Here is a 13,805-nt window from a genome sequence, read left to right on the forward strand (position 1 = left end):
AGGTGGGCAGAGTTGTCTGAACTCACATTTAAGAGTTGGGGTGCTAGCTGATTCTTAAAACAAATTTGAATTAAACAGGAGAGCAGACACTGCTAGAGCAAAGACTCCGGCATATCCAGAGGACTGTGAGCTTGGGTGTGGAAATTGGAAATCAGGTGAGATTGGGGGGTGGGGGGGTCAGACTCTGCGCAGTTCTGAGACTCCAGCAGGGCACTGACCCAACAGCGTTAAGTATGGTCTGAAAAAGTAACAGAATGGAAGCAACACTTCAGAAAGATTTTTAGAGAAAATCTTGAGACTGTACATGAGATTTACTATTACATGTGTGCACAAAAGTTTGCATACAGCTTTAAGGAACTCACAACCTTTGTGAAGCCCATCTTCAGGCCTGGTGAAGAACCCTTCAACTGGAGACCAGGAACCATGATAAAATGAAAGGAATTTTATCCTGAAAGCCTTACCTAGGATGGTAGCAGTGGAGATGGAGAGAGGCATTTCTGAAGAAAACAAGTTTTGATATCTGATTGGAGAGGGAGCTGGAAGAGGAAGCTGGAATAGTCAAAGATGACAATTTGGGAGACTGAAAAAAAGATTTTAATAATGAAAAAATTAGCCTTGGTTCAAAAAGGCTAGTATCTGTTTCGTGCTTTTATTAGTTTTGTATGCTTGTATTTATAATTGAAAGTCCTAGGGGAGAAAAGTGAAGAGATTATGTCTAAACACCCAAGTAAGAGAAAGTTTTAGAACTTTGGGCTCAAAGAGAACTACATGCTTGCTCAATTGAGCTCTGTGGGACAAGGCAAAATGTCCTCCTCACAACATCTTAAGCCAGGAATATGTTCTTTGAATTTACAACTTCTTAAAATAGGAGTCAATAAAAAAAAAAAAAAAAAAAGCAGCAAGTGTTTTCAAGTTAACTAGAGAGAAAAAAAATTTTTTTCTCCTCACACCACATTTCAAGTCTTGTATATTTACACTAGTTTTAATATGAATGTTTAGAAACTTGTAACCAATCGAGGTCGATTCTGTTATCCTTCATAAAAATTATATTGTGAATGCTTAAATTGTTGTATTTTATGTGAAACAATATTTTTAATCAAATCAAACTATAAAATGAACTGACTCTAAAGTTGGTCTGTTCTTCATTTTCTCATAATCTATAATCAGGAAATCCATTCACTCATGCTTTATAATTTTTGTGCTTTTAAGTGGTCAGGGGAATGTGACATCTGCATACAGTCACATCTGAATTGATCATTGTCCAGACGAAGGGTAACTTTAAAACATAGCATGAAGCAAGGTTGGGTCTGTATATTAGGAGGTTATTGAGAGGTAGTATTGCCCACCTCCCAGACCCCTGACTTTGAATGAGACCATTCTCCTTGGTGAATTTATCTTAAGGTAGGACAACAGCCTCAACGCAGGCCACAGCGTTCTGAGTGAGGAGGAGGCCCGCGGTTTCCAAGCCAGTTTAAATGCAGGCTCTTCTTAGCAGTAAACCACACGCATGTATTCATCATTGATTTTCAAATGATAGGTTTCTATATCGCTGGTTTAGGATCCACAGTCTTGCATTCCTGAATCTATATTATGCCAAAAGAATAACAACTTGGTGGCTGGAAACAGAAATGGTTATTATACGGCTCCAAAATGCTAGCTGGCACAATATGCTAAAAACAGCAGAAATTCACCGGTACAAGGCAGAATTTATTTGTTCTTAAAAATAACTTTATGTTCTAAAAATGTGAATTTAAGAAGTGTCATCGTGGTTCAAAATATTTTATATTCAATATGTAAACACCTTAAAATATGTGACTAATCTTCTAAAATGGCATAATTTCCAAATAACAGGAAATATTCCAAGAGAAAAATAGAATGCTTTTCAAATCCATTTTTTTTTTTAGTTTTGAGGCATTTATTGGATGAAAAACTATAATGCATGTTTACTGTTTTTTTTTCCTGCTGCCCTAAATCATTGTTTAAAAATGTGGGCAGAGAGATGGAGGCTTTGTTGGAATTTCTCAGAGAGTTTACTGTAGAAAAAAATTTTTTTTTTATTTTATAAAAAAAACCTTTTCTCAGAGCATCCGTGAAGCATTTCCATTTTCGCACACTGGCCCAGTGCTTGTCATATCACAGGACAACACATTTCACAAAGCGGTTTTACTTCCTTTTAGCAAAATAACTCCTCCATGCAAACCAGTATTGGCATCTACCAAGCCAGGGTTTTAGTTTCTTCTGATCTATTCAAGCTTCATTGCACTGCTTAACTGACTTTTTCCCCCCTTCTTTTGAAATTACCCACCTAATTTTCCATTTAATTGTTTATTTAAACCAGATCTCACGCAGGCTTAAGAGTTAAGTGACATATGTATTGAGTGTTTCAGACTGAACTTCGGCTGACAAAGTATAGTGCAAATTTTTTCTTGGTTTCCTCAGTCTCTTTTTATCCAGTAGAATATATTAATTAAAACTAGAGCCTTAACATATTCACAAGAATGATTCAGTTAAGACATATTAAACATGAACTCTATTTTATCAAACATTTTTGTACGTAAGCACATTCTCTGTATCTGTCCTAGTGATACTAGGTAAATGTATCTTTTTCATGTGATAACTTTTGCCACCAAAACCTGTCCAGGTTAACTGGAAAAGAAAATTTTGGCTTTTGACATATTTAGCCAGCTGTAGAGAATTTAGCTACTTTCGGTGATGTTTTCTTATAGAAGAGTAATTTATATTCAAATTCAACCAACATTTCCTAAGAAACTACTGTGTACTTGACACATGTTTTGGTGGGGAGGGGGAGTTCGTTTATTTTTATTTTTTGCCCCAGTAACTTGGAAAATTTTACGGATGACCCAATTGACAGATTTAATCTTGTAGTTATTTGTTGTATATTCAGCCTGTTTATTCATGCATAAAATGAGACAGGTAAATGAATGGGATATGAAGAACAAATGTGCTTTCTGTAGTTTGCCTCAGATGGATTTTAATTCAAAGGATGTTTCCATAAATATTTCCTGAAATATACCTGTGCTTTGCCTTCCCACACCCTCCTTGCCTCTAGCTCAGGCCATCACTATAGTTTCCAGACTGCTTCATACTCCCAGACCTTCCAAATGACAGGGTATCCCAATGCCAGTATATCTCTCTGTCCACTTTTAGAGGCCTGTGTTCCACCCCTGCTCTGCAACCTTCACGGGTCTGCATTTCCACCTTTAAACCCGAGATGTGTCAGCCTGGAAGTCAAGATCTCCATGTCCTTCCAAGGTCTTCGACACTCCTCTTTCTTTTCATGAGTTCCCTTCTGATGAGCTTGCTCACAGTGTCTCTGACTCCATAAATTCCCACCTCCGTCCTTTCCCCGAGCCAGGTCAGAAGCCCAGCTTCTGTCTCTTCTCTTTTTTCAAGGCCCACATCAATTCCTGCCTCTTAGATGAATCTTTAGTGGATAATCTCTTCCCTCCGGGGAACTGGGTAACGCTTAATCTGGATTACTCTGTAGGCACCTCTCCCTAGGCTGCCTTGTCCTGGTTGGCACATTTCACACATGCGTGATACTAGATTACCACAAAGAAATTGCGGGGCCTTGAGGACTGGGGGTATGTCCTTGCCTCCCCACAGGGTAGCGCACAGTATCATTCGTCCTGGGGTAATAGACACTTGGGCTTCGGGATAATGATAATGAGTGTTACGACCGTAACACTGAGGTTTGACTGTCTCCTTTGGAGACCTTCAGAAAACACCTATCTAGTTTTCCAGCAAAGATTGTTGCATTGGGTGGTGGGTCTCTCTTCCTCTCCAAAGGCATTGGAAAAAGCCAGCAGAAGACGTTGTGCATCAGCTAAGTTTGCATCACCTCCCCCCATAGCTCTTCTGTCACGGAGAAGTATATTTTGAATTATGAGAAATGGCATCCTTCAGCTCTCCAGTTCTATTACTAGGGGTTTGAACATCAGATGTCTACGAAAAACCTTGCAGTGTCCACATCAGATGACTGTCTCTGTGCCTTGATGAATCAGTACATCAGTGGAGGCATCATGCCTTCATTTCAGCTCTTAAGAAGGAATCCTGCCTTTTGAAACTCTGCGTGAGCAGGAAAGCAAGCCTTCAGGTCATGAGCTGAACTTGAGAGGAGGGCAAATCAGATGTAAGAAAACCAAAAGGAGAAACCACTCCAAGAAAACGGGGACTCAATAGCCGACTGTGAAAGAGGATACACCTCCTGCATGTCCTAGAAATTATAGTCTTATGGTGCGCCCTTAAGGACACACAGACACACAAAATAAAACCCAAACCATTGAACCCAAAGAGTGAGTCACGCCAGCCAGACCTCTGCCAAGCTAGCCAGTTAAAGTGCAGGACCGACTCTGCTTTCCTTAGACCCTGAACACAGGTCTGACCTTCTTCATGAATTTTTAATAGGAAAAAAATATATGCTGATTTCTGAGCAAGTTGGTATATATTAGCTCTCTTCTCATTAAACATTTTTAATCTTCAGAGAATATTTAAAAACTCACTGATTGGGTTACTCTTTACATAGAGGCTGTTGGTCATCCTACAGACTTTGTTGTATGTCTTACCTTGTTAAGCTTTTATTTTTAATCTTGTAGAGTGTATTCTCTAGAATCCTACTTGAGTCTAGATTTCTTCCTGAATGCTTTCGTTGTTTCGTGTTAACAGGGAACGGATATGGCAATCCCCGAAACTCACCAGGTCTGCTGGTCTCACCTGGTAACTTGAACAAGAATATGCAAGCAAAATCTCCTCCCCCCATGAATTTAGGGATGAATAACCGTAAACCAGATCTCCGAGTTCTTATTCCACCAGGCAGCAAGAATACGATGCCATCAGTGGTAATGTGACACTACATTTTAAATAAATGTTGATAATGTTTTGTATATGTTTTGCTATTTTTGTATTTTTCTAACATTCTGAATTATTTAGGTGCTCCCAGAAAATTAACATATCCATGCTATTGCTGGAGCCCACTTTGTATTTAGCCATTATTTCTGGTAACTGGTTCACATTTCCCTTTTCCATGTTAAAAAAGAAAAAAATCCAATAAGCTCCACTATAAAACTCCTGTTTGGGGGCAAAAAATAAAATAAAATAAATAAATAAATAAATAAATAAATAAAATAAAATAAGATAAGATAAGATAAGATAAAATAAAATAAAATAAAATAAAATAAAATAAAATAAAATAAATAAGCATTTCTTTTTAAGGCCTCCAATTTATAATTAGAAAGAATCATTACTTATTACTATGCTTATGGCACAAAGAGTTTGACACAAAGAGTTTGACCAATGGTAGAATCAAACTCACAGAATAGGGAATTTTATAACAGATTTTCATAATATTGAACTAGTTATGTCCTCAAGGTGCTGACAACCAAAGATCTTTTCCATAATTTCTAAATGAACATTCTCCTATGAATTGGCCATTCTTTTCTTGAGTATATTGCAGTGATAATGTTTAATATAGCATATGCCTGTGCACTGCCTCAATTCATCTTCCCATATATGTGCTTCATGCAAATAACTACCTCTCCAAAGCAAATCGTTTTAAAATTCTAGGCATTCTGAGAACAAAGGTTATATTTTACATCAAGAAGTGGGCACTGTAAGAAAAACTAAATAAAAAATAAATAAGAAATATAAATAATATCCCTGGACTCTATCATTTTTCTTTCTCCTATGTCTGCAGGGCTAAGACAAAGATAATAATTGTGGGACCAAATTCAACAACAAAGAGACTTACATCAGTGTTCTCCAAATTAGCTTTGCTTAAGAGTGAGAACATTTAAAACCAAGATTCAGTAGACAAATTTAGATCATTCTGCAAACACATTTCTTTTTTTTCTTTCTGTGCTCTGTGGCAAGCTTCAGGGTAAAACAGTCCTGCAAGCTGATTAGTTTATTATGGCACAGTGCAGATTAATTTTGAATATCAACCAAAAAAAAATCACATAATATGCAACGTTCCCTTCGGAAAAGACTGGGTCTAATAAATAAAACCTCCCACAGGGCCATAGCCAAGCAGTGTGGGCCATGCATGTCAGGCTGTCTCTATCAGCAGATTTATTCCAAGTTCCTTAAAGCTGATGCTCTCCCAGGGATGCCGTGAGTGGTCAGCCCAGCCTCTCACCAGCAGCCAGGTGTAGTTCCCCCCTCCTCCGGCAAGTGGGGTTTCAGAGTACAGCCTTTTTTTTTTCTTTTTTTCAAAACATGGTGCTGAAATAATGAAGGTGGAGACACTGACCTGTGCAGAAAACTGGGTAGATTGTCTTCACATTTGAGACAAACAGCTCATTAAGAGAAACAAAGAATGTCTTTGTAAGGAGTTATCTGTAGAGTCTGGGTTTTAAAATTGTTTAAACTGTTGTGTCTATCAGAAAATGCTTTGCCTTTTGTTGAAAAGATTTTGCCCAATTATAAATATTTACAGACACTAATTAATAAAACTCCTTCCCCATGCTCTCAGTCTGAGGATGTCGACCTGCTTTTGGTAAGTAGTAAGAGTACTTCCCTTAAATGGCACATGTAAGGAGAAACCCAAGATGACTTTTAGGTGGAGTGGCTCTAGTAAACCGGGAAGATTTCAGAAGTTGCCATAGTATGTCAACATTAACCATATTTAAATGCCATTAATTTCAGGTATCACACACAGGTGAAAAGAATGTCAGGTTATTTATTTTTCTGTCTCAGCCTTTGTAAGTGAAGACCATGTTTTCAATTTTATTTTAGGACTTATAGTAAAATTCTAACAAAAATAATTTCCTTAATTGTATAAACCACGAAGATGCTTATTTTTCTAAGAATTAATGTCTCATGATCTTTAAATGTATGTGAATCTTTAATCTTCTTGCTGTAAGGAGTTAAATATACATGTTAGCTGCTTTGCCTTCTCCTTCGGAGGGAAGTTTAGATGAATCTGAAAAAAGTGGTCAGAGCACCACCTGCTGGTCAGAGTGTGGCATGAACTTCTGCCCATCTGCTCTGCTGCGTATAGAACTGAGCATAAAAACCACCGTGGTTGATTTTAATTTTTTTAATTTGCATTTGAATAAAAACTGAAACAATGGAGTACAGTATACATATTTCATCAGTTTTCAACATAGTCTGTTTTTTACCCATAATAAAGCTTATGGTACTTGTTACTAGTTCAGTTGCCTAGGAGATACTGATGTAATGGGTTACTATGGCAACAACTGGTCTCTTGAAGGATTGTAAATGATAGGGTTGGCAGAGTTCATAGAGACACATGTTAAATGATTAATTTCATGAGATTTGTACCAACTTATCTCTTTATATGCAAAACTAGTACTGAAATCTAACATTTTTAACTTTAAAAAATTGTATCAATAATGTCTCTTTATTTACTTTAAAAGAATCAAAGGATAAATAACTCCCAGTCTGCTCAGTCATTGGCTACCCCAGTGGTTTCCGTAGCAACTCCTACTTTACCAGGACAAGGGATGGGAGGATATCCATCAGCCATTTCAACAACATATGGTACCGGTGAGTAGCTTTGCCATGTTCAGATAGTACATTAAATACTTTTTATTAAAAAGCAAGATTTAAAAAAAGATAGTACCTCTTAGTCTATTAGGAAGCTTTAGTTAGTACCTGTGGTGTCCAGAGACCATACCATTACCTATTTGTTTCTAAGACAAAGTGAATATCCATATTTTTCTTTCTTAAGTGACTGAAAGTTTTATTAACCCAACCTGAATTCAATGTAAGAGACCAGATTCAAGGAAAATGAGCCACTATTTCTTTGATGTAGCAGAAAGCTCACTTTCTCAGGATTGTTTAAAAAACATTTCTAGATCATCAAATACATATATACTGTAGTGCCAGATTGTAGTTCTAATAAACCAATTTTGCAAGCTGTAGTACTTCAAAGCTTTCATGGAATACTTATTTTGGGTATATGATATATCTCTTTTTTTTTTTTTTTAAATTTTTATTTATTTATGATAGTCACAGAGAGAGAGAGAGAGAGAGAGAGAGAGAGAGGCAGAGATACAGGCAGAGGGAGAAGCAGGCTCTATGCACCGGGAGCCCGATGTGGGATTCGATCCCGGGTCTCCAGGATCGCGCCCTGGGCCAAAGGCAGGCGCCAAACCGCTGCGCCACCCAGGGATCCCTGATATATCTCTTTTAAATTAAAATTGCTCCTGATGCTTTATCAGCCCTTCTGCCCCCAAAGTAAGAAAATTTACAGTAATCATTAAATAATACTAATAGAATATTTTTAAACTGGAAATGTTTATTTGCCGTTTGATAATTTTCAAATTAAGCATTTTCCTTCAATTTTTATTTATTGTTCTAGAGTACTCTCTGAGTAGTGCAGACCTGTCATCTCTGTCTGGGTTTAACACCGCCAGCGCTCTTCATCTTGGGTCAGTAACTGGCTGGCAACAGCAACACCTACATAACATGCCGCCATCCGCCCTCAGTCAACTGGGGTAAGCAATATTATTTCTTTTATAAAACACTTAGAGAATGTGTTCTTGAATGACAAAAGCGGTCTCTAAATACTGTGCTCTGGTGTCCCATTAAAAGATGTAAAATTCTACTTTATCAAAATGTGAAATTATCAGATCAGTATCTTTTCAAGTAGGTTAAATATTACTTTTCTTATATTTTAAGAGGAGCGGAGCTCTGTGATAATGAGATAAATTATTTCCCTATCGTTTTAAGCTATATTGGTTTCCACTTCAATCAGTGAAAAAAATTTCATAGTTAACTTTTCATATAGCTCATGTGGGACATAAGAAGACACTTATAAGTTCTTTAAATTTTTGAGATATTTGTGAATCCTTATCACTCAGCATTCACCACATAATGGATGCTAATCTTAACTTAGTATTTGTAGGACCTACTATTCTATTGATTTCATGTTTATAAAATACTCCTCATAAGGTTATATGTTTATAGATATCATACAAATATAAGTATATGTGTATAGATGCATACATATACTAATTATCTAAATTTGGGTATAAAAATAATTTCTGTTGTTTTCTGAAATCAGAATATGTGTATTTCTGCCCCCTTGTGGTAATTTTGAGAAATGTCTTTATTGGAAAAAAATGACTCCTGTCGTTTATCTATGGAAATGTTCAAACCTTTAAAAAGCCCCGAATTCGTAATTCACGCTACTTGTAAAACAGAGAGTTTTTTTAAGTTTAAAATGTGAATCAAAGATCTGACTTTAAGTTTAGTAACTTACTAACTGCAGTTAATCTTCAGAAGAAAATATTAGGGAGGTATAAAATATTGAAACATGAGAGTTTATATTTTAGAAACATTCTATATATCTGCCTCACTTTTGCTTTTCTTCTGAGCCATTTGGCTAAAATAGTTAGCTAGCTCTAGACTTCTGTTTCTAAAGACATAATGAGAATAAAACACTGATTAGAATAAAGATCACTGATTGACATCACAACTTCATCTCTTACCCTCCGTGCCCTCCTAGCTTTCTTGTTGAATTGATTTCACCTAGGTTAGTGCTCCAGTAATGCAGTCTTCTCCCATTCACTGTTTGCTTATGTGTATCCTGCTCACTAATCCTTATTGTTGAAAACCTGACCTGTCATGTAAGCAATAAAATAAATTCACATGACACTGTTGCTGTGCTTTCTTAAAAGATTAACTTTGAAGATCTATTAAATATTAATCAGCAACAGAGTTTCTCTTTTTAGGAGATTTAAATTTTCTCAGAATTGTTAACTATGCAAGTAGACACTTACTGCAATAACTGTTTAAGCTAATTATCACTAACTGCACGATACCATCCAGGCCATCTTAAAACACATACATGCGGCATTGCACTGCCGTGGCAAAGCAGTGAATCCACTGTACTTGCTTCTTGGCAAAAGTAAAGGCAGCTGTTCACTTCTCATTTTTCACAAAATTCATCCATTAGAGGACTAAATTTCCTTAGAAATTATCAATGTCAAAAAAAAGAAATTATCAATGTCAAAAGCTGTATTATTTTCTCTGAATATGGCTTTCTTTGTGTTTAGTAACACTTGATAATTTGCATTATATATATAAAACACATTTATTTATGTATTTTAACTATACTATAATCTTAAAAGTCCCCTAAATTACATGGGAAGGATCCAATTCTCTGCTGCCCTTAATAAAGGCTTCAGTCAATGAGAAAGGAGAGAACTGGCCTAGAGAGAAACCAAATTACGTCAGCCAAGGATGAAGCATTTTGTGTAGTTCCGGTTTCTTTCAACAAAGGTTCTCATGGTGCATAATTTGACTCAGATTTAAGTCTAGGAGTTTTTATTGCACTTAATCACTTTCCTTATCCCTCAAATAGATAGGATACCCCTTCCAGTCTTTCTAATTTGGGCCAGCCTTCCTTCCTTCCTTTCCTTTCTTCCTTCCTCTCTTTCTCATTCTCTCTCTCTCTCTCTCTGTTTCACACACACACACATACACACACACACACACACACACACACACACGGGTAGCTTTTTCAAAAGGAGTTTCCTTGAGAGGGAGTAGCCCATGTTCACATAATTGTTAAACTATCTTTTTAAATCCCAAGTTGTAATATCTATGTAAAATAAAATATGTGAGGTGCCTTAATTCCTTACAGTGTGAATTAATTTTAAAAATCAGTATTTTTTTAGGCTATAGTATCCTCATGTTCTTGTGTGCTGGGCTCACATTCCTTTGGATAGATACAGTGTTCAAAGTAGAGCAGAATATATTTCAGCTCCTCCAAAGTGAATATTCCCAGCAGCCCAAGATGGTCACCAAGTTCTTTTCTAAAATTAAGAGTGTAAAAGAGCTCTTCATGTTTTTTTGATGGAAATACCTTTAACTCTTTGAAGCTTTACTTTTAACTCTATCTAGTATCTGATTTTATCTAACCAAGTCAGATAAATGACATACTTTGATTTGATGTAGGAAGCAGAGTTGACTGGCAGAAGGAACTTGCCATCAAGGGTTAGTGACAGTCATTTGAATATGAATATTTGAGAAGATGCCCTTGAAATTTCTAAGTTTTTTTTTTTTTCTCATATCACCTTAAGAAAAGGGCAGCCTGTTTTCTGGAAGCATTTCTATACACCATCTTTGTTGATGTGGGTGTTTAAAGACAACTTTTAAAAGGTTAAGTTAAATATAGTTTGATAGGCTAATTTCCGGGCGGAGGCAGTAAGAAATTTGAATAAAACTATCCAGTCATGTTTCATTTCTGAACAATTATGGGGAAGGGTAGGTGTTTTCCCAGTTGGAAGACATCTGTAGTAGATGAAAACCTGCAGCAGGATTTGATATGGGCAACTTGCATCTCTGGCTTCTGTCTCCCCACCCACCTCTTTCTCACCCACACACATGGAGTATTTCGCAATTACATGTCTATAAAAATTTTGTTCTCAAGAACAAGCAGACCAACATGCTTGTATCTGAATCTAGCATGTATACAGCTAAGTGATTTTTAATGCTTCTTCTTTTCAAGATAATAGTTTGATAACAGAGACTAGCCGATTACATTTCATTCTATTTGGAATCCTATACCACAGTATAATGAAGCTGAATCTCATTCATCACGTACATTTCATTACTGTGGATTTAGTGTCCCCAGAACTACTCAAAATGCTTCATTTATGCTTTCAGTGTCAAATGAAATGCCACCAAAAAGAAAACTTAGGATCTAGCCTATTTGTTTATAGGAAGAGATAAACAATAAGTGTTATATCTCTTATGGGGAAAAGATGCAGCAACACCTATACAAGCCAGTTCACAATGGGAGATACAGTAAATGAGTAGATTATGCAGCTTCTAAAAGCTGTATGAAACAAACAGCATCTTGATTATACTATTTTTTCTTTGATTTATCCAGATTAACTTCTTATACTAGTCCAGCTCACCAAATTTTTTTCTAATTGTCCATGTTCTCCCTGCCTGCGAAGAAGCAATCTAAATGTCAAAGGGCAGTCAAAAGTATTTGTAGATATGCCACTTTGTTTTCAGACTCCTAATTGACGTTCATTATTAAAAAGTGTGTGATTCGTGGTAGAAGCATTTAATTAAATTTTAGTGAAATAGTCTTTCTTATCGAGAGCCAGGAAAATTCTTTCTTCCAGAAATCAAAAGATGATTTCTTCTGACATCAAAACGAATCATTAAGTAACTTTGAACCAAGATAAAATAGTCCCACCACTATGGGTCCATTTGAAATACAGGGGTTTCCCCCCACTCTGTCTTAATATCTTCTTGATTTGAAGATTATTTAATTAAACTTGTAAAAAATTACTAATATAGACTGTAAAATAAAAACCACAAACAAATGATGACAAGCTTAAGCAGGTGATTGACAATCATAGGCACTCAATGTGGTAACTTGACATAAATGTTAAGACTGTTTTGATTTTATAACATAAAAGCCAGAGAAAGAAAGGCTTAATAGGGAGTCCAGTAATTCTCCTTTAGGTCATTCTAGACATTAGCTCATCTATTAATAAGGGAAGGAAAGTAATTCTTTGCCAGTAGGTGGTGCTTTTGTATAAAACATCACTCAAAGATAAACTCATTTGACTAATTTTATATCTCTATACACCTTGAGCCTGAAGTGCATCTCCCAAAAAGCCAGCCCCAAGTTAATTCCACTTTTTCCTCTGAAATATATACCCATTCTCTCACTGCTCATAATGACTTTTTGTCATCTAATTATCTCCATTTGGAAGTTAACATAATCACATCCATGAATAGACAGGCTCACTTTCATTTGTTTGGAACGGGGGTATTTGTATGGATTATTCTTCACTGTGACTCCTCACTAGAAGAGAGATCTGTACGTTCTTGACAATATGGGCAGGTAATGCTGACTCTAGCCACGAATGTCAGTGTGATCAGAATCCAAGAGCAGTAAGAGCATCTTAAAATTGATGTCGGCAGTGTTCTTCTGGTTTATCCTGATCAAAGTCATTGCGGTTGCTAATCTACACTTAAGGGCTTAATGCTTTTCCCTCCAGAGCTTCAAGTACCTAAATTCTTCCACATTTTGGAAGAAGGGAAAGTTACACTCTCCTGGAATAAATGAGGATTAAGGCTTATAAACACAATAAAATCACACCAGATCCTTCTTTACAACAGCCTTAGACAATCCAGATTCCTCAACTCATGCCAATTATAACTCTAAGATGAGTGATACCCTACTAAGTACCCCAGCAGGGAGAGCCTCGCAGTAATGAAGTTGAGGTATTTGTGGGAAAGAGTCGCTACTTGCATCCCACGTAGCTGCAAAAGGATGAAGGCAGCCTATTGACCAGTCTTAGTGGCGGAGGAAGTCAAAGTGTTTTTAAGCCAACGCTAAACTGTCCTGCAGATAATTTTCACCCTGCTTCCCATCATGTCCTCCTCCAAGTTCTTCACCAGATACAGTTCAATGTAGCATTTCACGGATTCATTCATTTGAAATTTGAACTCTCTACACTTTCTCTGAAGATCATACAACTTCATGTGTATGTGCTTATTACGTGGAGAGAAACATTTGTATCCGTAACAGGCTTTTTCCAATCATTTCCACACACGGGCATTAGGAAATCAAAGGGGTCTCATTCAAAAGCTCAATGTTGTATCTTAAATCTTAGGTTATAGTTTGGAACTAGTCTAGGGAGAAATCCCATGGACACAGAAAATGCTTTTTCCAGCATGTGGTGTTAAGCCTTTCTGAGCCAGTAACCTGGATGTGTAGGGAGCCTGTCAGAGACTAGAGGTCTGATTCACGAGGCCTGGCCCTGGGAAATCCTGGGAAATCCTGT

At 36.7% G+C, this 13,805-nt stretch overlaps 1 protein-coding gene across 17 annotated transcripts in view; it reads left to right on the forward strand.

The window, feature by feature from the left end:
* MEF2C (myocyte enhancer factor 2C) overlaps positions 1–13,805 on the forward strand; it is a 171,845-nt gene that overhangs the window by 153,067 nt on the left and 4,973 nt on the right. For 12 of the 17 annotated variants that reach the window (XM_041753817.1, XM_041753807.1, XM_041753806.1 and 9 more), the window contains 4 exons: positions 4,687–4,859; positions 6,491–6,514; positions 7,398–7,527; positions 8,345–8,480. In XM_041753817.1, the coding sequence (XP_041609751.1) occupies positions 4,687–4,859; positions 6,491–6,514; positions 7,398–7,527; positions 8,345–8,480 (463 nt within the window). The remainder of the gene's footprint in view (positions 1–4,686; positions 4,860–6,490; positions 6,515–7,397; positions 7,528–8,344; positions 8,481–13,805) is intronic. The other 5 variants (XM_041753823.1, XM_041753818.1, XM_041753819.1 and 2 more) reach the window with 1 other exon arrangement.

This window comes from Vulpes lagopus, chromosome 4 (assembly GCF_018345385.1).
Source record: "Vulpes lagopus strain Blue_001 chromosome 4, ASM1834538v1, whole genome shotgun sequence".
NCBI lineage: Eukaryota > Metazoa > Chordata > Mammalia > Carnivora > Canidae > Vulpes > Vulpes lagopus.